This window comes from Barbus barbus (assembly GCF_936440315.1).
Source record: "Barbus barbus genome assembly, chromosome: 11".
NCBI classification, from domain to species: Eukaryota; Metazoa; Chordata; class Actinopteri; order Cypriniformes; family Cyprinidae; genus Barbus; species Barbus barbus.
In genome coordinates this window covers 16,577,813-16,602,480 of record NC_136739.1, presented here as the reverse complement: position 1 = coordinate 16,602,480, position 24,668 = coordinate 16,577,813, and the positions used below count along the sequence as shown (strand labels likewise).

The 24,668-nt window shown below is 36.9% G+C and overlaps 1 protein-coding gene across 1 annotated transcript in view; it reads right to left on the bottom strand.

Annotated features, from left to right (window-relative positions):
- LOC306876838 (5-hydroxytryptamine receptor 2A-like) overlaps nucleotides 1-11,102 on the bottom strand; it is a gene marked incomplete at both ends in the record, with an annotated part of 29,455 nt that extends 18,353 nt beyond the window's left edge. The window contains one exon of the mRNA XM_079428262.1: nucleotides 10,634-11,102. Coding sequence (XP_079284388.1) covers nucleotides 10,634-11,102 — 469 coding nt within the window. The remainder of the gene's footprint in view (nucleotides 1-10,633) is intronic.
- Nucleotides 11,103-24,668: the final 13,566 nt, after the last annotated feature.

Sequence of the window (24,668 nt, the reverse complement as noted above, 5' to 3'; positions counted from 1 at the left end):
ATAGGATACGAGACACATATTAGTAAACATTATGAAATTATAATTTTTAAATATGCATTATTTATATATTATATTTTGAACTATTTATTATTCATCCTAGGCTCAGAGGAAAAAAGTGCCTGTGGCAACATTTCTACAAAATGACATCATTGCTTCATGTGCATTTCATGACACTTTCAAAGTTAAATTTCCAGTCAGGGTCTCGAAAAGCATATTCAGTTTTATCCTAAACAGATGAACGTCAGTCTGGTCATTTTTACATTGTTGATGTTGTTAGGTTTTTGCGTACTAGGTGTGGGCGATAATGACCAAAATATTTATATCATGGTATAAGAAATTTTATTTCACGATAATGATATATATATCACAATATAGTTGTTTTTGCTTTAAAAAAGGTCTGTATGATATCAAAAAAAATTATACCATAGAAAAGTCACAAGTCTTGTCACCAGTGTCAATATCACAAAAAAACGAATAGCCTAAATGGAAAACAAAAAAACAAAAAAAATTGAAGCTCACTGAAGACAAGTAAACAGTCAGCGATTAAATAAGAATCAGAAATTAATTACAAGCAGAACTAGAGGTAGAACTACAGAAGGTAGATCTACAGAAGAACAAATAAATAAGAAATAAGAAATGCTACATATATTGTAAAAAGCAATCAAAGCTATAAAAAGCTAATGCTTTATTCAAGGACAGTGAGATCTTTTCTTTCTTTTGTTGTTTGATAAATATGAATGACAGACAGCTGGAATATTAGACTGCTGTCACTTTAAGAGCTGCCTGGATCCAATATACTGTTACATGTGTTTTCTTTCTCTTAAGACCTAAATTACTGTGTTTACAAGGATACTTGCAAGGACGGGCATTTTGACACATACAAGTGTATGTATTAAACCGTTCAATGCCTATAAAGTGGAAAAAATAACTTCACGTTCAATACTCTCGCGTTCTATTAGCACCATCTTCACGTGCGTGAACCTGTCGGACAGCACGCACATATATATAGCGAAAATGAGTTTTCTTTCGCTGTTGATTGCGTTTTAACAGCATGAACTCACTCGTTTTTAAACCGCAATGCTTAAAAACACGTGCAAAGGATACATTTTAGTGACCACGTAGCACAGTAGCATCATGTGAGCGTGTAACTGCGATAGAGACAATGGTCTAAAATCTATACCGGTTAACAAATTTGTACTGGTTAATCATGTCTACCAGTACAGGTAGACAGGTACGGGGGAAGTCGTGGCCTAATGGTTAGAGAGTCGGACTCATAATCCAAAGGTTGCGGGTTCGAGTCTCGGGCCGGCAGGGATTGTAGGTGGGGGGGAGTGAATGTCCTCAATACCACGACTGAGGTGCCCTTGAGCAAGGCACCGAACCCCCAACTGCTCCCCGGGCGCCGCAGCATAAATGGCTGCCCACTGCTCCGGGTGTGTGTTCACGGTGTGTGTGTGCACGTTGGATGGGTTAAATGCAGAGCACGAATTCCGAGTATGGGTCACCATACTTGGCAGTATGTCACTTCACTTCAAGTACATCTCAAAAAAATTGAATATTGTGAAAAAGTTAATTTTTTCTTGTAACTTATTTAAAAAGTGAAACTTTCATATATTTTAGATTCATTACATGTAAAGTAAAACATTTCAAAAGTTTTTTAGTTTTAATTTTGATGATGAGCTTACAGCTCATGAAAGTCAAAAATCAGTATCTCAAAATATTAGAATATTTACATTTGAGTTTCAATAAATGACCATCCCTACAGTATAAATTCCGGGTATTTCTTGTTCTTTGAAATCACAATAATGGAGAAGACTGCTGACTTGGCAATGATCCAGAAGACGAACATTGACGCCCTCCACAAAGAGGGTAAGTCACAGAGGGTCATTACTGAAAGGTGTGGCTGTTCACAGAGTGCTGTATCAAAGCATATCAAATGCAAAGTTGACTGGAAGGAAGAATTTGGGTAGGAAAAGGTGCACGAGCAACAGGGATGACCGCAAGCTTGAGAATACTGTCAAGCAAAGCTGATTCAAACACTTGGGAGAGCTTCACAAGGAGTGGATTGAAGCTGGAGTCAGTGCATCACGAGTCACCACGCACAGACGCCTTCAGGAAAAGGGCTACCAAGCCACTTCTGAACCAGAGACAACATCAGAAGCGTCAGAATTGTTGTTTTACTGCCACTAGTGTATGCATGTACATTTTTATTATTTCCTTGAATTATTGAGGGGTGAATGAATTATAGCATTATTTATTTGCACTCGCTGTTTGCATTGGTTTAGTGACACAATTATTCACATAATCTTAAAAATGTGAACATGTTCTTAAGTACACCAAATATCTGGATACATTTCTAGTTATAACGGCATTATTTGATCTTTGTTTGATAAATAACTGCTCCCATGACCAATAGAACATCTTTTTCTTTAGCAGCGCTAACTTGCAGGCAAACGGCAGTGAGTTATTTTTAATAAAGCGCAATCTGTAATCCTAATTTACATAGAAAGGAGGTGTATTTGTGCTGAAAAGAATGACAATGACATAATTTGAATACACATTTGAATTTGAATACAATTTGAATGTGCTATTCCAGCACAGTTAGTGCCTGATTAAACTGAACTGCGGGGTGGTTAGTGAATAAGACGCAGGGTTTTACACTGTAACAGCAGACAAAAGTGTTGCAGCTCACATTTAGGAAAGTGACGATGGCAATCCATATCCATCCAGAAGATACTACAACCCACCCCAGATCTATAATGCAGGTGTATGAACAATAGAAAATAGTTAAGCAGCCATTACTGATGTGGCACAGGTGTCAAGTGCTTAAAGTGGCCACGACACTAATGAAAATGAAATTAAAGATATATTTCAGTGTCTACTCAGATGCTCGCCATTAGCCCTTCATGCTGCTCATTAAGTCACTCCACTCTTTTTAGTCGGTGAGCGCTGTGGCAACCTAGAGACCACCTGTGCCAGAGAACCATCAGTGCTGCATTAACGGCAGCTATTGAGCTTTGAGTGTTGCTCTGGAACACTCTATCGTCATGGTGACATGACGTGGCAGGGGATTATGCCAGAGCTCTGCTGAGGAGCCGTTTGGGGGATTGAGAGGTTTTAGAGAATCAGGGGGAAATTAGTGTCTGTGTGTATTCTGATCCCATTTATTTTGGCTTTCCTCACTGTCACTCCATCCGGATCTATGGAAAACAAACAGAAACAAAACAGGAGCAATGAAGACCAAAATATACAAGCATATAAGAAAGACAAACTGCCTTAAGGTACAGTATATCTGAAAATCTGAGCTAGGGCACAGTAATACAATGCATTCTATATTAACATAAGTTGCTTAGTAACTGTAAACAGCCTACAGTCAGACTTAGGAATTATATGTAATAAATGTAGCTATTAATTGAAAACTGGTGTATTTATCACTATTAATTATCATTAACTATGGTATAGTAAGTAACAATAGCACATGGCCTCTCATGGCTATATTGCTTTATTTGCTTCAGTCACATTGGATATTCAGTTATATCGAAACTGTTGTTTGGATATTAATAGTCACCTTCTCTTAGGGCCATTAATCAAATTTATTTAATTAGATTTTAATCTTTTTTTTTATTCTCCCTTGTCTCCTATGAGATAATGGACATACAACCCCGGCTATTCTTACCTGTTTGGATAATAGGTTAGAAACACCTACTGCTATTTATAAAATGCCTCTGATTTCCATTGGATTGCTCAGTGCACGCATTTTCATGGCTCTATTACGTCATTGCTGAAACTCAATGGGAGTTCCTCTCAGATTATATCACCCCTGCTGCTTCAGATATGATCCCTCTCTCATGGACTTTTTAAAGATCTCTGTCCGATGTGTCATTTTTTTTGTTCTCGCTGTCATCTCCACTCGTTTGAAAGCACTTCAGCCTTTCTGCTCTCAAGAAAAGTGGAATCCGTCTGTGCTTACAAGTGATTCAGTGGAAGTTTCAGTGGCGTTACATTGATCCTCATCACTGGTTCTCAGAAATGTCTCTACAAAGACATTCCCTCAAATAATAATGTGAAGATTGCTTCTATGAAATATCATCATAAAGTGATGATCAAATGATAATAGCCAATCATACATGTAGACCTGTTGCATTTTAAAGAGCCAGTTGAGGTGTTTGGATTGCACTAGTGGAGAGATGGTTACAGTCCCCAAGATGCAGAGACGTAGTGTGCAAATTGCATTCAGGACAAATTTTGTGGGTGCATTTATGCTTGATTTGCATATTTGCTTAAATAAACGGCACTATCAGCAGTTGCAATTCGTTCTTTGTGGATTCCCCCATTACCGTTATAACCCCTTTTAAATTTTTAGTGTATAGTACAATAAAGAATTGACAGGGAATTGATTTGGGTGGATAGAAAGTAGATATAAAATGACACTACTGTGCAACTGTGTCAGAGCTTGTGCATTATCTACTAGGATGCATCTCTAAGGATAGGGACACATTAAACTGACACCAAATGCCACTGACATTGTCAGCCCTTGGTTTTCTTCTTGTGGGTAAAGAAAGAAAGAAACATATAGAACGACAACAAGTGTCTATGCTTTCCCTCTTTACTCTGTCAGTGGTTTGCTTTCGTCAGTTCTGTTTTTTCTCGTGGGCTTATTCGCTAAGCTGAATATGATGCTCAAAAACCACCCGACATTGCTCGATGGCCAACCTTCGGCTAGGTGTGTCTCAGATAAATGCAAATTTTGTCATCAATTACACACTCTCATGTCATTCCAAACCTGTATAAGTTTCTTTCTAATGTTGAACACAAAATATTTTGAAGAATTTTAAAGAACCAAACAGTTGTTGGTCTCAAAATTTGTCTCAAAATTTTCTTTGCCTTAACAGTGATAAGACGGAGGTTATGCTTATTGGCTCAACCCACCAACTTCGTAAAGCTGGACCTTTAACATTAACTGTAGATGGTTCAGTCTTGAAATTTCAAACAAAACTAAAGAACCCGGGGATGATATTTGATGCTCATTTAACATTTGACCCCCATGTTCAGAACACTGTTAAAACGTAATTTTTTAATCTCAGAAATATTGCATGAATTCGCCCCATGCTGTCCTTTACGGTGGCCGAAAAACTGATCAATACTTTTGTTTTCTCCCTCATCGATTACTGCAATGCTTTGCTTGCAGGTGTTTCAAAATCCACCCTAAATAAACTGCAAAACTCAGCTGCTAGAATCCTGACAGGGACCAGAACTAGGGAGCACATCACTCCAATATTGGAATCCCTACGCTGGCTCCCTGTTAGGTTTCGTATTGACTTCAAAATTCTCATGCTTAAGTATAAGGCTTTGCATGGTTTGGCACCGAATTATCTATCGGAACTTCTAACGGTTTACTTGTCTAGGCGGAATCTCCATTCCTCTGATTCTGTTTTTTTGACTGTTCCTCAACTCGTTTACGCTCTATGGGTGACCGGGCATTTTCCTCCCTTGCTCCAAAACTCTGGAACTCTCTCCCCTATAATATTAGACATGCAGAATCTTTTAAGGTGTTTAAATCGTCTCTGAAAACTCACTTTTTTAGACTTGCTTATCTGTGATTTGTAAGGTGCTGGGGGGAAGGGAATTGTGTTTCCCTTCATTGTTTTTGATGTGCTTTTATTGTTACCCCTCTACTTTCTTTTTTTTTCCTTTTAAACTTTGCAATCTCTTAAGTGTAAAGTACTTTGAGAATTAACTTTTAAAGGCGCTATATAAAAATAAATGTATTATTATTATTATTATAGGGTGTCCTTAGAAGACTTCTAGCTCAGCATCCCCATCTTCTCAGAATCTAAAAGAAGCTAGACTGCGTGTTAAGGCCTGCCAAGCATGGTAGCGCCGGCTCTGGGACTTAATCACCAGAAGACGAGAAGGTAATGAGAGACGAGTGAAGAGACTAAAAAGTGAAGTGGGTCACTGAAGTGAGGCCTTTTGAGTTCTGTGGAGGTCACACCTCTCGGGGGTCAAAGAGCCAATGGTGACTTGCACTTTGGAGGGAAAGTTTATGACTCTTTGTCTCAGAGCATGGTATTTTGCATATGAAATTTGATTGGGTGTTGATGCAAAAACTACTAAAAGATTCTTAGAACACTAATATGTTGCATAGGTATAAACATCTAATATACACTCTCAATTAGACCATCCGAAAACTAATTCATAAAGACCAAACATGGTATAGGTAAGGTTACATGAATGAGTGGTTCTATCATAAGCATGCATAAAACAGTATACAATACAAAAGAAAATATACAAGAACAGTAATAATATACACAATGACCTGAAGGATATGTGTGTTCATTGAAAGAAAATTATTAGAGAAGAGTCCATTTTTATGGGCATTATGTTTTTCCTATGGTTGAAAGATAGTGAGAGGGAGAACTCTCGACGTGCCATTAGGTCACATTAGGTAAAGTTTATCTGGTCTGGCTGAGGTCGTTCACAGGATGGCACCCGGTATGTTTATTGGGTGAGGGGTCTGTGATTATTTGTTAATCTAATGAATAATTGATTTGTTAAATCTAATGAACAGTTGTGTGTCTGATTGGTCCAAATGCTACACATTCTAGGATTTTTCTCCATATATTGGACTTCAATGGAGATCAACGGTTTGAAAGTCCAAATTGCATTTTCAGTGTGGCTTTAAAGGGCTCTACCCGATCCCAGATGAGGAATAAGGGTCTCATTGAGCAAAATGATCGGTATTTTTTAACCACAAATGCTCGTCTTGCTCTAGCTTGACCACACACATGACATAGTCACATTGGAATGGTAACGTGTGACGTTGGTGTAAGTACTAACCCAGTGTTTACAAAGCAAACATGCAAAGAAAGTCAAACGGCCTTTAAAAAAAGGTAAAACAATGATTTTGGCCGATTTCGAAGTTAGAGGAGAAAATAAGATGGAGTTTTTCACACTACCCTACCTTTTTGAACCGAAGTACACAGACGAGAGCTAACCGCACAACTTTTCCAAAACGATTATGAAATGCGTGATGTTGCACATGTGGATCGCAGAGCTAGTGCAAATGAGCAGTTGTGGTTATATTTTAACTTTTTTTGAAAATGACCGACTGTTACGCTAGATAAAACCCTTATTCCTCGGCTGGGATCGTGTAGAGCCCTTGAAGCTGCCTTGAAATTGCAGTCTGGACCTTCAACCCGTTGGCCATCACTGAAGACTAATTTAAAAGACTAAGACTAAATGAAAAATGTCTGACAAAATTAACGCTAAGCCTGTGAAGTTTAGCAGAGACAGGCATGTAGAAGTCTCATCCACTCCGGATGGTACAATGGAAATATTTCCATGACTTTCTAACATTTACAAATGGAGACTATACCTGTGAAATGTGAGTTTTGCGATGAGGAAAACCCCACATCTCAAACCCTTTAGAGAAAATAGCCTACGTTATCTGTCAGCAGCCCATGTATCTGTTAGAGCATCTGACGGAGCAAGCCACTTAAAATTATATTTCACGTTTAGTACAAATTGGATTATGCACTTTTCCTGCAGCAGCTCATGCTGTGTCACTCGAATCAAACTACTTTATATAAATATAAACTGAATTGCCTCATTCCATATCGTTTATAAAAATAAATAAAACATATTGTAAAAATTCAATATGCCGCCCAGCTCAATTCGCAATGCAATGCAACCTTAGCATAACCAAATATCTATCTACAGATTACTGTTAGCAAATTTCTTAAAAGATGACAACAGTAAAACAATAGCAACATCTGAGGAAACTCTATGTTTGTGTATGCGCATGCATGCATGTGAGACAGCGAGAGAGAAAGAAACAGAGAGAATGTGACTCAACCATCAAACACAAGGACAAAGAGCTTAATCAAGCCAATTAATTAGGCAGAATAAAGGTTCATAAAAATGCTAGAGCAACAATAGTGCCATTTTTCCTGAACAACAAAATCAAAAAAAGCACAGCTATCCAGGAGACAAAGACAAACTGCTCCATAGGAGTACAGGTGAAGTGCTGAGTGTTTCCAGCATCCAATGGATTTGAATAGCATCAGTCCTGCAGTTACGCAGCAGAAAATAATTAGACTTTCTCTCAAAATTCTCCCTCAACATCTTCTTTAATGTCTTCTTTTGTCTGGCCATTTAACAGACAGATTTAGAAATCAGCAGAGGTCATTCCACTCACACACACACCTTGAAATGTTAACAAGGTTTTAGCTGTAACATGAGACTCTGTCCGGAAACAGTGACATGACATTTATTCACATCCACAGTCTAATAGTATATTTCCCACAGCAAATACAGAGGGGCCAGATGAGCAGAATAGAGATGGAAACGGTGAAGAGGGTGGCATGTTTCTCTCATGCACACTCTTGTACGATCTTAACCTCTCTGTCTCTGAGTTCTTCAAAGCCGCTGCCTCGGCACACAGACAACAACCTGAAATGCAGCGTGACAATGACCTTTCGCTGTCAAGCTCCATCAGAAAAACACATTTCTTATTCCTACTCAAATAGTAAACACATCTTCAAACTCTATCATGAATGAAAATGAAATCTTTTGTGCTAAACCATGCATTTTTCATGTGTTTGGACTCATAAAATATAGGGGCAATTAAATTAATCCACAATGTCATCCAGCAAACCATACGCATGAAAATAAACTCGTCAGTGTATACAAGGCCACTAATGATCAATTAACACATCCACTTTAAGTACACAAATAGCAAATTACACAGAAATTAACATTTCCCTGATGAAACACGACAGATAATGAATACAAGCAAAATTAACAACACAATGTGGAATGATAAATAAACATGACCATAAATACTTTAAAAATTTTAAATAATTAATTAAATATCAGAACAGTGAAAACAACTAATCAGTGAACTAAAATATTACCATGAAATGCCACAAATACTCTATGCTATGAAAGTCACCTCAAACAATATGGTGTGTTAATACACTATACCTTACTTTATGCAAGCAGTGTTTCAAGAATAAAATGGGCATATAATTGGTTTAGATTTTACATGTCTCAAGTTGTTATTTAATTTGAAAACTGTGCATAATTTGATTTCTCTGACGTGTTTATTAACATATTATACAGTATATCATAATTTAAATGGTCACTGAAGCGTATAAGTTGTCTAGTCCAATCACGTCTGTCTCAAGGTAGTGACATCTAAAGGAATGTGTGCTAGGGACTAGCTCACAGACATTTAAACAGAAATTATGTAACCGACTAGTCGACTACTGTGTTTATATGCAATCCATGTTAAATAATCCATTTGAATCAACATACACACACACACAAAAACATAAGCATTTACGTTATCAACATTAGCAAAAATACAGTTTTAGGTTCTCCAAAACCAAAATACTCCTACACCTTGCTCCATATCCACTGCAATATCCACTATTCAAAAATTTTTATTTTGAAAACATAACAATAACATGACAGTAATTTGAATGTAGCCTTTGTAAAAATAATAATAATAATAATAATAATAATAATAAAAATTATATATATATGTGTGAAGTGAAGTGACATTCAGCCAAGTATGGTGACCCATACTCGGAATTCATGCTCTGCATTTAACCCATCCAACGTGCACACACACAGCAGTGAACACACACACACACACAGCAGTGAACACACACACACCGTGAACATACATATATTTTATGCTGCAGCGCCCGTGGAGCATTTGGGGGTTCGGTGCCTTGCTCAAGGGCACCTCAGTCGTGGTATGAGGTGGAGAGAGCGCTGGACATTCACTCCCCCCACCTACAATCCCTGCCGGCCGGGGACTCGAACCCGCAACCGTTGGATTACAAGTCCGACTCTCTAACCATTAGGCCACGGCTTTCCCATAAATAATGTAAGCAACTAGTATTTGCAATGTTGTCTAACAGCAAGCGTTTAGTCGCATAGTCTTGCACATCCCTAGACATCGTACCTTCACTGCTCCAATTATGTTGATTTTGCTGGTGATTGGATGGGGAATACCAGAATATACCACAAGATGGTGCCATGATTTTATGAGAATGTAATTATGCTAATGTAATTATGTTTTTATGCTAATTGTGACAAAAACAAGTCACAAATGTGAAATATTTACGGTCACTTTAAAAACAGTAGACCAAAAGAAAAAATATATATACATATTTATACCATAAGATTACATTATAAACGTAACGTTGCTCCATGCTTGTCAGTCGCCGCCATCTTTGACATTATATCAAATGCCGCTTCTTGCTGAGGTCAAAGTTGATCAATCTGATCTAATCCATGTCCGACTTAGAACGCTGTTCCAGTCATTATTTCAAGATGGAGGTGGGAAAATTCTAAAGTCTGTGGTGGGAAAATTCCATCTTCCCCTTATTAAAATCAACCACATCTGTGCTTCAAACTTTTCCAGTGGAAACTCACATAGCAATAACTCTTTATATGGTTTCAATGCACTGGTTGGAAACTACTGCAACCTGACAGATACAAACACCATGTCTTATGACATTGAGATTCCTACAACACACTGTGTAAGTGAAAGCTCACATCCAAACATCACTGCCAACATAATCAATTACTGCTGTCAAAATCGAAGCAGACTCACCATACACAATGGTCACCATGGAGACAGGCATGACCAGAAGTCCCAGAAGCATATCTGCCACTGCCAGTGACATGAGAAAGTAATTGGTAGCATTTTGCAGTTTTCGTTCCAGATTGACAGCCATGATTACTAAAATGTTCCCGGTAACCGTAATAATGACCACAAGCAAAATCAGTAACGCAGCCCAGTTTTTCCGAACTAACTCCTCTTTGCTTGTCTCGCCGTTGCACCTTTGCCATGACAGCGGTTCTGTTTTTTCACTGGAAGTGCTGCTGATGGATAAATTGGGAAAGAGAGATGCTTCAGTGTCAGCCCAACTTCTGTTACAGCCAAACGAACTGTTACGAACCACATTACCCATCACGATTTCCGGGCTCGGTGTCCAGGAGTCAGGGTCAAAGGGCATGAGGTTCGAAGAGGGGAAGACGCTTTTAGGCACAGGTTTTGAAATGTTGGCATGCAAGTTCATAATGTCCCTTATTAACACTGCTAGACTCTCAAAGACAAAAGTTTGTTATCTCCCAAGTTCGGTTAGAGGTCATTTTCTTCATAGCATCTTTGATCCAGCCATTGAGTCCTGATGTTTGCTTCATTCTGTCCTCTTTAAAAACACTCCTGAAGTCTTCCTGCTACTCTTTTACTGTCACCAAAAAGCCTGAAAAATGTAAGGTGCAATGATGAAATATTCCCATAATCCGTGCATTTCTGAAAGCGCAGAGTGTGTTGTGTCTGTTAAGTGAAGTCTTCTTGCTCCTCTCTGTTCTTGTTGTCAGAACACAACTGATTTTACGAGCTGGATGACCTGATAGTTGAGCGCGCGCTTTCTCTCGCTCCCTCTCTCCGCTCTCTCTGGCGGTGTGCGGAGCTAGCAGTTTCTGGTCCTCCTCAAGCCAGTGATCATTCTGTTCAATCCAGCTCTGCTGAGAGAGAGAGCGGGAGAGAGAGGGTGAGAGAGAGACTGAAGTGTGAGTCAGGGGTTTAGTGAAAGTTCCTCAGGTGTTTCCTTTTTCTTCTGCACCTGCGTCTGCAACAAACAAGACGAATCATGGAGCTTATTTAATGTGACAGGCGACACACATACACACGCTCCACTTGCTTCAGGCCCAAAGAAAATATGATTGATAAAAATAGGCAAGATTAGGAAAACATTTAGATAAAGATATAAGCACAAGCTTACTACAAGAAGTCAGTCCTTTCATCCATCTATCCATCCTTCCATCTATCTGTCTATCTATCCATACATCTATATATCTATACGTCTATCTATATATGTAAATGTCTTATCTACCCCCTATCAGTCCATGCATCCATCCATCCAATGATCAAACATATTTGTACAGTATCTACTGTAAAAGTCTATTTATATATGTAAATGTCTTATCTATTCCTCTTGCCACATTCATCCAAATTTTCTTCTATCCATGCATACATACTGTATATCTGTAAATCTATATATATCCCAATCTGTCCCCCATCATCTATCCATATGTCTATCTATTTATTGATTCATCCATTCATCTGTCCACCTATATATATATATGTGTCCATCTATCCATCCATTTAGCACATATCTATCCATCCACACATCTATATATCTGTCTGTCTATATATGTAAATGTCTTATCTACCACTCTATCAGTCCATCCATCCATCCATCCAATTATCATATATCTATATATCTACTGTATAAGCCTAGCTATATATGTAAACGTCTTATCCATCTATCCATCCATATATCTATATAGCTGTGCGTCTATCTATATGTAAACATCTTATCTGTCCTTCTAAGTCCATTCATCCAATTTTTATTTTATTCATGCATACATCTATCTGTAAATCTATATATCTATCCCCATCATCTATTTTTCCATCCATTCATCAGTCATGCTATGTATTTCCTTAAGCTCACTCTCTTTCTCTCTTGTCTCTTTTTCTCCTCCCACTCTTTACATTTGAACTGTCTCATTACCCCCAGCACTGTAACGCTTATCATCTTTTTTGTTGTTCATCTAATCTGGCAGTCATGTCTTGTAGAATAAATGTTTACATGTGTGTGAAATGCAACTGTATTATGCCGGGTATGTGAACATGTTTGTGTTGACTATCAATAGCTCAGTGCCAATTAGATGTCACCTTTTAATGAGCACTGCTCAGAGATTTACACATTAATTCTTTATATAAGAAATGAATATATCAAACAGCTACATTAATTCAGACATGCAGGAAGAAAATTACTGTAATTAACTTTAGCTTTGTTAGAAATATTTTGCACTTAAGAGTCTATCGGTGGTCATCCATGATGACTCTTTACAGGTTTTGCTTTGTGCTTGAGTGTTTGGACATATTTGCAAATAATAATCTCAGCACTATAACAGAATGCCTTCAGCCTTTATTCTGCTCGGTTCATTAGCAGCATAAATGAAAGTTGCCGAGGTGCAGTAATGAATAAGTTATGCAAATATTAACATCACATTTTCAGCTGCATGCTTTTCTTGCTTCATTTCTCAGCTCTAACTGTATTTCGGTTGATATTTGGTGTTACAGTGATGCTTAATTTTGTCACAGCATACAGACATGCAGATTACCTATTCAATAGTAGTGGCAGCAGGCTGCTGTATTTCTGATTTAAGACTTTATAGTCAGTGATGGCACTGATAAACTAAACACATTAATTAATACTGAATGTTGTCTGTGTGATGTTTATTGCATTAAAAATACAGTAAATGGAAACCATCCACATGTGCGTCGTTTCAAGTTTCAGCTAAATGTTCATAAGAATAGAGACAGTGGAAGTGTGAGCTGTTTCACTCCAGACCCTCAACACAACTCCAGGTCACCGGACAAGATATCAGCACTAGCCCTCCAGCTCTGCTTTCCACTCAGATTTCAGCAAACTCGCTGCCACTCACAGCCAGTTGTTGCCATGGGAAGTCTTTGTCGCTAACAATGCATTCAATAGGGAACGAGATAACCAAACGATAATCACATTGTTGCCTCTTTTTTGACCTATCACAGGCTCATAACCATGGAGATGCTCAGTGCTTGAGCAGATAAGAACAAAGAGACTGCAAATGCCAAGAGGCCATCAACACAAACAGAAGAACACGAGAAAGAAAAAGAAAGAAACACTAATGCAATATAAATTATAAGCTTATAAACTAATGCTTCTGTGCAATAAATGGTCATAAAAACAAATATTTGTATAAAAAATATATAAGAAAAAAGTACTTTATTAACATAAATATGTTTTCCCGCTCTATATAAATAGTTTTTGAGGCTTGAAGCCACTTTGAGGCTTGAATAGAAGTTATTTAGAAATGATATGACTGAAGCTTAAAATAATCCTTTGTTGCCCTTGGCTTTGATAGTGTGTAGAAAAAAATACAGCATGAATGTGGAAAGTAAACTAAGGTAAACATTTGTGACTAGTCATTCAATCTTTGTTGTAGAGCAAGCATAAAAATTGGGAAATCATCTGAAAACTGAAATGACATCAAACTTCCTTCTAAGTAAACTGCAGAACTAAATCAGACAGCTCAGCTGACACAAATGTCAGTTTCTTATTTTTAATTGTTGCTCCAAAAATATAATCACATTCACCACAATGGAGATTACATGAACAGTTTGGCTTTTACATAATGCTCGTTTTCTCTGTTTGCCACTCATTACCCGTCATCATCATCATCTGTGAGTGTTTTTATGCTTGTGGATAAATATAAACACTCAGACTCAATACCTTTTGTTTCAGCAATCTGTTCCTAAAGATTTGAAATCTTCTCAATCTGTGCAAATTCACTGCTACTTTAAGTTAAAATGTCTAAAGGAGAGATTCTAGCTTCAGTGACAAAAGCAGTTATGACATCTTCAAAAACCAACTTCAATGCTTCTCAGTGAATTAATTAGTTAATGTCACTGCATGCGGCTAAGAGAGATAATTCCATGTTAGATTACGCAATGGCATCCCCAACAAATCTCTTCTTTTGTGTCATGCATCATATTTTCCATCACATCACAGATTTTAGATTTTTTTCCCCCATCTGAAATATACTACAGACCTCAGACTGCTACCAAAAAAATTAAATCGATGGAAACAAGGCAGCCAGGCTGTGACATTGTCCCCATTCAATATGCTAATGTTTAGGTGCCTTTTGCCCATTATTAATATGTTAAAATTGGGTGCTCTAAGACTTGAAGATGCACTGATTGTCCTCTGTTTGAAAAACGTACAATACGCACCTTCTACAGAGTGGATAATGCCTCCCAATTCTAAAATCTGAGAGGAAAAAATCAGCAGGCATGTTATAAAACAGATGTTGTGACAGGAACAAAAAAGACAAGTTATCCAAATCTCATAAATATGCAAAGAGGAAATCTGCATATACAAAGAAATGAAATGGTTATCTCTCTCTGTTGTAAAAGAGCAGGGATATCATCACTAAACTGAATTTTAGGATGTGATAGGAAAGGATTTTAACATTGGAAAAAAAAGACTTAATTTTTAATTTCCAAATGAAATTATTTGTGTTAAAAACTCAGGAACCAAGCAAGTCAACATATTATTCTGCAATATTCCAGTTACATCATGATTTTAATTGCTTCATCTATGAGAAGTGAACAATGCAATTAAAATTGTCTGTCACAGCTGTGGTTCTGTGATTTTGATCCACACATATGAGTGTGAAGCCTGTCTGTTGTCCTTCCTGCTTCCTCTACTTGTAACTCTATCACAAGATGTCAATCAAACATTTTTGCCATTTCATTTTTTAATGAATTATCTCAAGATCTTGGCCAGTTTGCAAACCCCTTCTGTGCTCACACCATCCTAGCTGGCACTCATTTCACTGATGACAGTCAACAAACCTCCTCAGCAAATGCCAAATAATAAATAAGAGCTTATTTCCCTGAAACAGAGCGGTCAGAGAATCAGAAGTGGACATCTGGAACTTCCCCAGACATTTCTACAAGCATAAACATGCCATCCAGCGTGTACTGATTAAACTATATTATAGCCAATCGATCAATTGATTAAGAAAGAAAGAAAAAAGTAAACCTGTGATATTAATGAATTGTGCAAAGACAATTTAAAAAATAAAATGCAAAACATTTAAAAATAAATTGTGTAAAATTAAAGAAATCATCCAATCAGATGACGATTTCAGTCAGCATTTGCCATTTTTGCATGTAATTTGCAGCTGATGCATGGGCTGAGACTAGCTCGCAAGTAACCACCTTTGTTCATATGAGATTTAATTTTACATTGACATTGTTGCCACTGTGACCAATTTGGACATGACAGGTGCTAGAATGGCCAGTGAAAAAGGCCAAGAGAGGCCTTCATTACAGATGTCAGAAGATGTGATTTGCTGTGGGGAGGATAAAGTGCTTAGACTGATACATCAAGGGATCTTTGAGAAAGAGTATGTAATATTCTGTGGTGTTCGGGGAATAGAAGTGTTTAAATTGTGTTTTTTCATCAGGACTGTGAGTTGGACAAATGTGGCAATCCTGAAGAAATTGGCATTAGGTCAACAGGATGCTGTGTTCTTGACTTCCTGCTTAGTCACAGGAAGAGAGATCAGAAGGGACTGTTCTTACATCTTCTATGTCATTTCGGTTTTTTTTCTTATTTTTGTGGCATTTTTCTCTCTAAGCCATGACAAATCTATCATTTTATCCACCTTTTTCCTGAACAACCAATGAGTGCTGCCATGATGACTCGCTACTTCTGTTTTAATGTTTCTATGTCCGGTCTCCTTAAAAATCACTGTAGGAGGCACAAGCACATGTGTATGAGCTCAGCTTTAATATGTGCTGTGCTGATTGCCACAAAAATAGTATTTTTAAAATAAAATATTCATATTCAAGACCAATCAGTTAGAGAATAATGCATCTAGTGCATTACATTTAGCCAGAAAAAAATCCTTGAAAGTGAATGTGTCAGTGCAACACAATGTTAAGTATTTGTCACATAAAATAGTTTTTCTTAAGCAGTGCTTTCATGCTCATTTTATTTCTGAAACCTTATACAACTCTGACGTGAAAATAATTGTTTAGTTGTGTTCAATGATGGCCTTGTCTTTACAAATTCACATAAGTGGCTTGTGTGTGTTTTTGTGAATTTGTACAGACAAGGCCATCATTGAACACAACTTGAAAATTATTTTCACGCCATTTTTGCCATCACTCTTCTGTGATGTATACATTTATATCGGCTGATAAAAAACAGGAAAATTAAACATTTTGACGAAAAAAAAGACCATTTAGGACAAAAGTGGATACAGGTGGAGAACATTTGATAATAATCACAAAAATAAGAATATAGGCCATCAAAATGTAAAAATATAAAATATAATTAAATTTGTTCAGAAACATAAAACTTAGACACACATATCATGTGTAAAAAACATTACATTTTTAGGTTGTTCAACTGCCTCATGAGATCTTTTTGATATTTGTTTTTCCAAAACATCCTGAAAACATCCATCATTGAAGAAAATACAAAATTGTTTTCTTTTTGCAGACACCCCTCCACCTGTCTCTGTCTGATTAAAAAATAAATAAATAACTTCCCTACAGTTTGTGATTTTCACTTGTTTGTTGTTGAGCTGTTCCACTCAGCGGTCACCAGTGATGGATGACCACTCTTTAATTTCTTCAAAAATATTCCACCTTACAGCAGACACAGATGCCAAGCCACATTACAACTTTCAGCTGGACAACTATGAAGGAAACTGGAGACATGTTATGAGATATGAGTCTTTTTACAGACATTGAAACCAAGAACATTAATGACATAAACCGCTTATAATTTGTGAGAAATTACAATAAACATTTTCTTTTTTTCTATTTCCTCTACTCTAAAAAATGTCAGCTCTATGTACAGGGATAATACAATTTTTGCATTGATTTCTCTCTTTCATAAAACCTATACAGTAGCACATGTTCCTCATCTGTGCATTGCATGCAGTATGCAGCTGTGAATACACACCAACAAATTCAATGCATTCTACAGAATGCCAAGTTTTCGTTTCATTTACATATCCATATTCGAACATGTGGTGAGTCACAACTCTCCTGAAATGCATTTCCCTTCTTTGTTCTTCGACTGCCTGTGGTTAATTCTTCAAGGCTCTGTTCATAGCCTGTTGTTGAGTGAGACAGCCAGAAGCTGTGTGCTCATTGATCTGAAGCCTCTGGGTCTTGGCAGCAAGTCGCTCAGCTCTCCTCTGAAGCCTTTCTGCCCTTTGAGCAAGTCGTGTTCCCCGCACAAAAACAGACAGGAGTGTGGAGATACGACATGCTAACTCGCTAACTAACCCCCCCGTGTCCCTCTCTCTTTCTTTATTGAGCTCCTTCACCTGCAGAGCTTCACATCACAAAATGATCTTCTGCTGGCCCCCAGGAGGATGCAGCTTTTTTTCTTCTTTTTTTTTTTTCTCTCTCATCTAAGTAAGACTAGATGAAAGCAAGACCAAGAGCACAGGAATCATACCCATTTAAACATAGGGTGCACGTGTCAAGTTGATTTTGAAGGCATCTTCACTTATAAAGTTTTAATATATCAAATATTTCATAGTTATTTTAAATATATGTTTATTATATAATTATATACCAACTATAATACATGATTTCTGAATGATCATGTGACACTGAAGACTGGAGAGATGGCTGCAGAAAATTCAGCTTTGCATTACGTAAATAAATTACATTTTAAAACGGTTATTTTAAATATTTTAAATTAAAACTGTTCTTACTTTTTATTAAGAGTGTGTGTGTGTGTGTGTGTGTGTGTTAAATAATATCTGAAAACTCTAAGATATGTTAAATAAAAAAAGTGTAACATAATTATAAAATTAGATAATCATTCTATTTATGGTAATGATTCTCAATATCAAATCACCAACACACCTATGCAGTATCATTACAAATAGTAATTATAATATTATCTCTGTTTTAAACCAAAATTTCACAAATAATACACTTGTATGAGCTTCGTTATCTTTTGTTCAACATAACAGAAAAGACTCTCCACTGTTTAAAATGGGACTGGCTTCTATTTCCCTTCTGCTAATGCACTATCAGGTCAAGGAAAGAAGAAAATGCAAAAGAGAAAAATGGTGAGTCACCTCATGATCATGTTATGCAATATTATCCTCAAGAACGAACTTGTCCCCTGAATATCACAGAGGACAGATGTACACATCTGTCAATTTTCGTGACATGTGAGAATTGAAAACCAACCATCTATTTATTGTAGTTCAAACGTATTGATTTGGTGAGCTCTGTCTAAAGCACTGCGGTGTTGTCTTTGAAATATTCTCCAGCTAAGCAAAAAAGGGGCGAGACACCGGTGACCCAGCAATGCAATAAACACATCCATCAAATAAAGTCACCCACATGACCGAAGATGGCATGTATGTAACGGACTCACCAGCTACACCATCCACCTGCACCCGTTCGCAATCACCCGATTTCTAATCACCCACACCTGATTCCAATTCCCACACTCTGTAAAGATCTACTCATCCCGCTCCTCAAGCGTCTGGTCTCAAGGTTACTAGCTCGTTCTTGCTCCTGTCACCTACCATTTGGATTCCGGCGTCTGAGAGAACGTCTTCCTCCTTTGCCCTCTGCAGAGTGGGGAAAGTTTTGCACCATTATCTCTTCAGTTTATTGAGCTTCACAGAACTCTTTTGTTGTCCCCGTTACCTTTGGGGTTGGTTTTCAGTTAAGTTAATAAAGAAGCTCTTACCTGACTCCTCCTCGTGTGCCTCTTCATCCGGTGTGTGACAATGTACATGTTCTATTGTTCTTTTTCATGCAGGGGAAGAGGACAAAACAATACTGTCTCTAAGTCAATGAATATTTAAATGTATGATATCAAGAACATAAATGGATTTAAGCTGGTATTAAAACCTGTGTTGAAAGTGATGTTTTCTGAGGATGTTAATAAACAAAATAACAACAAAAACAGATCTAGAGAGCACAATTTCCTGATCCCATGTGAATCTCTCATTAATATAAAACCATGTACATTAACCTACTGAATGCAAATGGAGAGTCAGACCTCATCAGACAAGGTCAGCAATGACTAACCACTGACAGTAATGAGTCCTCATCAAATATTCTCCAAGAGGATTGCTGAGGAAAGACTTTGATAAGAGCTTTTGACTTCATGTAAATTTCTACCGTAACAGTCACTTTCATGAATTATTCATTTTCTTTGACGGTTGACTGCAGTAAACAGAGGATGCTTGGAAGTGTGTCAATCTATAAAAAGGCTTCATGTGACAATGCAGGAATACTTGAATAATTGTAGCTTTCCCGCCTCTCTGAATTTACCCTTGATGAAATGTGATGTTTTCCTGCAGGGATGAATATAACTTGAGTACTGTTCGTGTGTACACACCAATTTTCATTTGGTAAAATACAAATCTGCCGAGAAGTGCTATGTACATGCTTGCCCTATATAAAATAGTCCTGCTCAACAGAAGGCAATCTCTGTTTTTCTAAAAAAAAGTAGTTGGTAGTTGTTAATGTATGCAGGAGATTTCCTCATCCCACTACACTTGTCCCAGCCTCTCTGAAGCCACTACATACTCACTTGAAAGATGTTCAGCTATTAAAATGCAAGAGAGCAGGTAGGCTTTATATGAGGGTCTTGCTTATGTTGCAGTCCACTCATGTCACTTTGGATAAAAGGGTTTGCTAAATCAATACATGTCAATTATAATGCAAAGTGAATGGCTATCATTACTCAACTGCACGTTATTCTGTTCAAAGCCCTTCCTGCGTTTTATTGAAATCATGTAAGTGAATGCTATTTTGCTATTTAGCTGTGCACATGATTTGCTTACAACAATGAATAATGTCTGCTAGCACAAACCAGATATGTGCCGAGTCACTGCTGTTAAAACTCCTTATTTCAGAAAGGGTATCTGTAATTTTATCCTTGATTAATGGGCATTCAAATGGTGACTAATGCATTAACAATCTGACAACAATTATGGATGAGTGCATTGTTAGAGTGAGCATTTACGTGATTTGCTGACCTGCGTAATCGACAACAACGTAAGCAGCATGCTATTATTATGATTATTATTATTATTAGTCATTTTTCATTATCTAAAGCCTTTTTTAGTACTGCAGGCACAGTCTCTCCAGGCTAAGCAAGGTTTCGATGAACTGTACTACAGTACATATGTGAGAGAGGAACAGATGGAAAATACATTATTCACACAAAAAAAAACTTACATAGGAAATAACAGCTTTTGTGTTCCACAAAAGAAATAAACTCCATTTAAAAAAACAAAAACAAAAACAAAACACAAATGTGAGGAAATTCAAATTTTGGTCAACTTGGTTGGAGCTTAAACTTTCTTTCCCTCCCCAAATTGTCATTTAACTAGTTTGTTTTACTAGAGGCTTACAATATAAATGCACAAATTTCACATTACATCAGGTAAAAAAAAAAAAAAAAACATACATTGAATAAAAGCCGATAAAGCCCACATTACAAGTATTTAGAATAAAAATTATTTGGATCATGCCTCAGATACAGTATATTTACCTGCATGTTTGCTGATCCCTTTATCTGAATCAAGCTTCCAATGCTTCTCCATCTGTACAGTAAGAGAACTGAGCAAATAATCACATACAGGCAATGTTTGTTCAGATATTTTTTAATTAATTTAGTCACTTTTGTAAACACATACCATAGACTAAGGAACCAATTGTTTGCGCTGAAGAGTAATGTGTTTGCTTGAGTGAAAACCACACAAAGCTGCTCTAAAATGTATTCAGTGAAACTGCTAAGAGGAAACTCTGATGTCTCATGATTATCTTGTCTTTCACTCCAGTGCTTGAATGCAGTCAAAAACAGATGAGATGAAAGGGACAGTCGCAGTGGACGTCCTCTCGCAAATATCCGGGATATTCACCGTAGATGATCAGAGCATATCAGAGATCTCAGTCTCGAAGTAGCAAATGGTTAGACTTTCTGTTTGGCACACCAATTTATTTTTTTAGATTTCTCTTTCACTGCAGAAGAGAAGAACTGAAAAGCTTTTACCCAGGTTATGAATCTCCCTTTTGCTTTCACTACCTGTTTTGTCTAACACTCTATTCTTCCTGACACACATGCAAGCCACACAGAAAGATTTCATTACATGAAAATTTCCCTCATTTTCCCTACTTGTATTATAATTTTGTCTGGATCTCCATTCTGTACAAATGTCAGCTACAACATTTGGCTTCTAAATTATCTTGCAAAGGTTATTTTCCTGGATGACATTCATTATTCTAACACACACAAACACCACGAGAGAGGACAGAGAAGACGCAGGCTACCTGAAACCTGCTAAAGCTCCCACGCTAACCAGAGCGTGCATTTGCTTGCTCATTATTTGGGAGGAGACACTGAGCTAAATTATGATTTTTCTAAACTTACAAAACATCTACATTCAGGGCCATTCAGCTCCAGTGAGAAAAGATTAGGAAACAATGATCAAGGAGATTAAATGTCAATCATTTTTTAACAATCGATGGAATGTATAATGGATGTCAGTGTAAGAACAAATACATTTTTAATAATCCTGAAAAAATAATAGTAAACTTTGTTATAGTTACATTTGTTAGCATTAGTTAATGCATTAGGTGTCTGGAACTAATGAACAACATTTTTACAGCATACTGTTTGTATTATTATGAGTTAAATCATGTTTGTTCATAAGTCACTTTAAGTATTATTAATTTGAACAACTTCAAAGTTAACAATGTCTTAATATACTGTATGTAGAAATTCACATTAAGGGGTAGCTCATCCAAAAATGCATATTCTGTTATCATTTACTAATCCTCATGTCATTTGTAACCTGTATGACTTTATTTCTTCTGTGGAATACAAAAATATATTTAGAAAATTATTTAATGGGTTTCAGTGTTGCGTACCTGTGTGGGGAAAAAACATTCTTTAAACATTTTTGTACTAAACAGAAAACAGAAAGCTTTGGAATGACAAAAGGGTGAATAAATTGGTGATTTAATTTTGTGGTGACTCTTGTTAATCTAGATTACTAACCAATGTGGTAACATTTTACAATGAGGTTTCTTTGGTTACCATTAATTAACTATGTGTTAATAATATGAACTAATATTTCTACATTATTTATTAACCTCAGATCATGTTAATTTCAACATTTACTAATTATTTTTTTAAATCAAGTTTTATATTAACTTTAGTTAATGCACTGTAATCTAACAATTGCATTTTTATTAACTAACATTAACAAAGGCTAATAAATATCATGAAAAAATACTACTCCCTGCTAGATTATGTTAGTTAATGCAATAACTAATATTAACAAGTTAATTGAAAAACGTTTCCAAAATAATGGTGAACTTTTAGAAGATAAGAACTTCATTCTCCATGCAGATAAAAAAGGTGAAATATGTTTGTATTGTTTTAAAATGTCGTATCAGAGGTTTCAGAGATTGAAAGTGTTTGAAAATAAGTCACTGATGATATACGCATATGTAAGAGCTAAAGGCAGATGGAGCATGAAAGTGAGTATTAGAGAATGATTGGCTTAGAGATCATGTGGGCGAAAGTGTTTGAATTAATAAGTGTGTGTGTGTTTGTGTGTGTGTGTGTGTGTGTGCGTGCATGTTTATGTGGTTTATGAGGACACAAATTTGTATAATGACATGGGTATGACAGAGGTATTACAATATGAAGGTGGTTTATGAGGACACTGCCTATGTCCCCGTAATTCAAAAGGTTTAAAAAACATACTAAATGGTGTTTTTTTCAAAATCTAAAAATGCACAAAGTCTCCTGTGAGGGCTAAGTTTAGGTGTAGGGTTGGTGTGTGTGTGTGTGTGTGTGTGTGTGTGAAGGTACCAGTAATCCACTAAGAAATTGGTTGGTAGAGAAGGAATGGTAGTAATCTGATATAAACTTTGAATTAGAACACACAGTTCACAACGAGCTTTCCTTGAAGTATGAGCTTATCATTTTTCATTTCCTTCTGTACAATGGGTCAACTGGGTGACTCACAGGTGATGGTGTCTCAGTGGGTAAGACCTTTACATTGGTTACCATGGTTCGGCCATCCTCTGACCACTGCTATTGTGCCGAAACACCTTACTCGAATCTACCTCTGGGTTCTTAAACTCTCAAGACCAGAGTAAAGCAGAGCTTTTAATGCCAGGGGCATCGCTAGACCCTTCTTACTGAGGCACAAGCTCCAGTGAAATAAAGCTGTGCCCCAGTAAAATATTAGACTACTGATAAATCATTGTCTGGTGATGGAGATCATTGTACACCAACATAAGAATAATTTTCCCTGACAATATTTTAGCAATTTTGCCATGTGTTTTATTAACTGTTCAGAATCAGAACTAACAATGCCAAATTTACAAATGGTTTGTAGAAAGGTCTAAAGCTCTTTGTGGTTCACTGCACATGCAGCTTGTGAATGAATGAGAATGTGCTGCAGGTAAAGACAATTAATATCCATGTAATAATATTAAAATACAGATACTTTGGGGATTGATGGGAGCTTGTACCCCAGTGCTGATGGAAAACTAGAAACGCACCTCTTCTGGTGGTGAAATCCTTGAAATTAAAACAGAAAGTGTAACAGAAATTTGAATCATAGTTGTCCTGCGTGACTGTAGCGAAATGCAGAGGAGAGTAAGCCACTGAATATGAAAATAGCAAGGCAACAAAGGGTAAACAAAAAAGCGTATTATGTGAAATGAAGCAAATGAATTAAAAAATCAAATAATAGATGCGTACAAATAAGAAGGAATGAAAGAAAAGAGAAGCCAGCAGGGGAATAAACAAGTGGTTAAAATCTACAAATCTGCAGCCATTAATTTTCTTATGTGAACTGTTTATGCCAGAAATGAAAAGAGGAATTTAAACTCATTCCATGGCGAGCAGGAAATAGAAATGAAGGAGACTCTGCACAATAAAACATTTTAGTCTGGGTTTCCCCATTAACATTGCAACTCATGCTCTTATGATCAT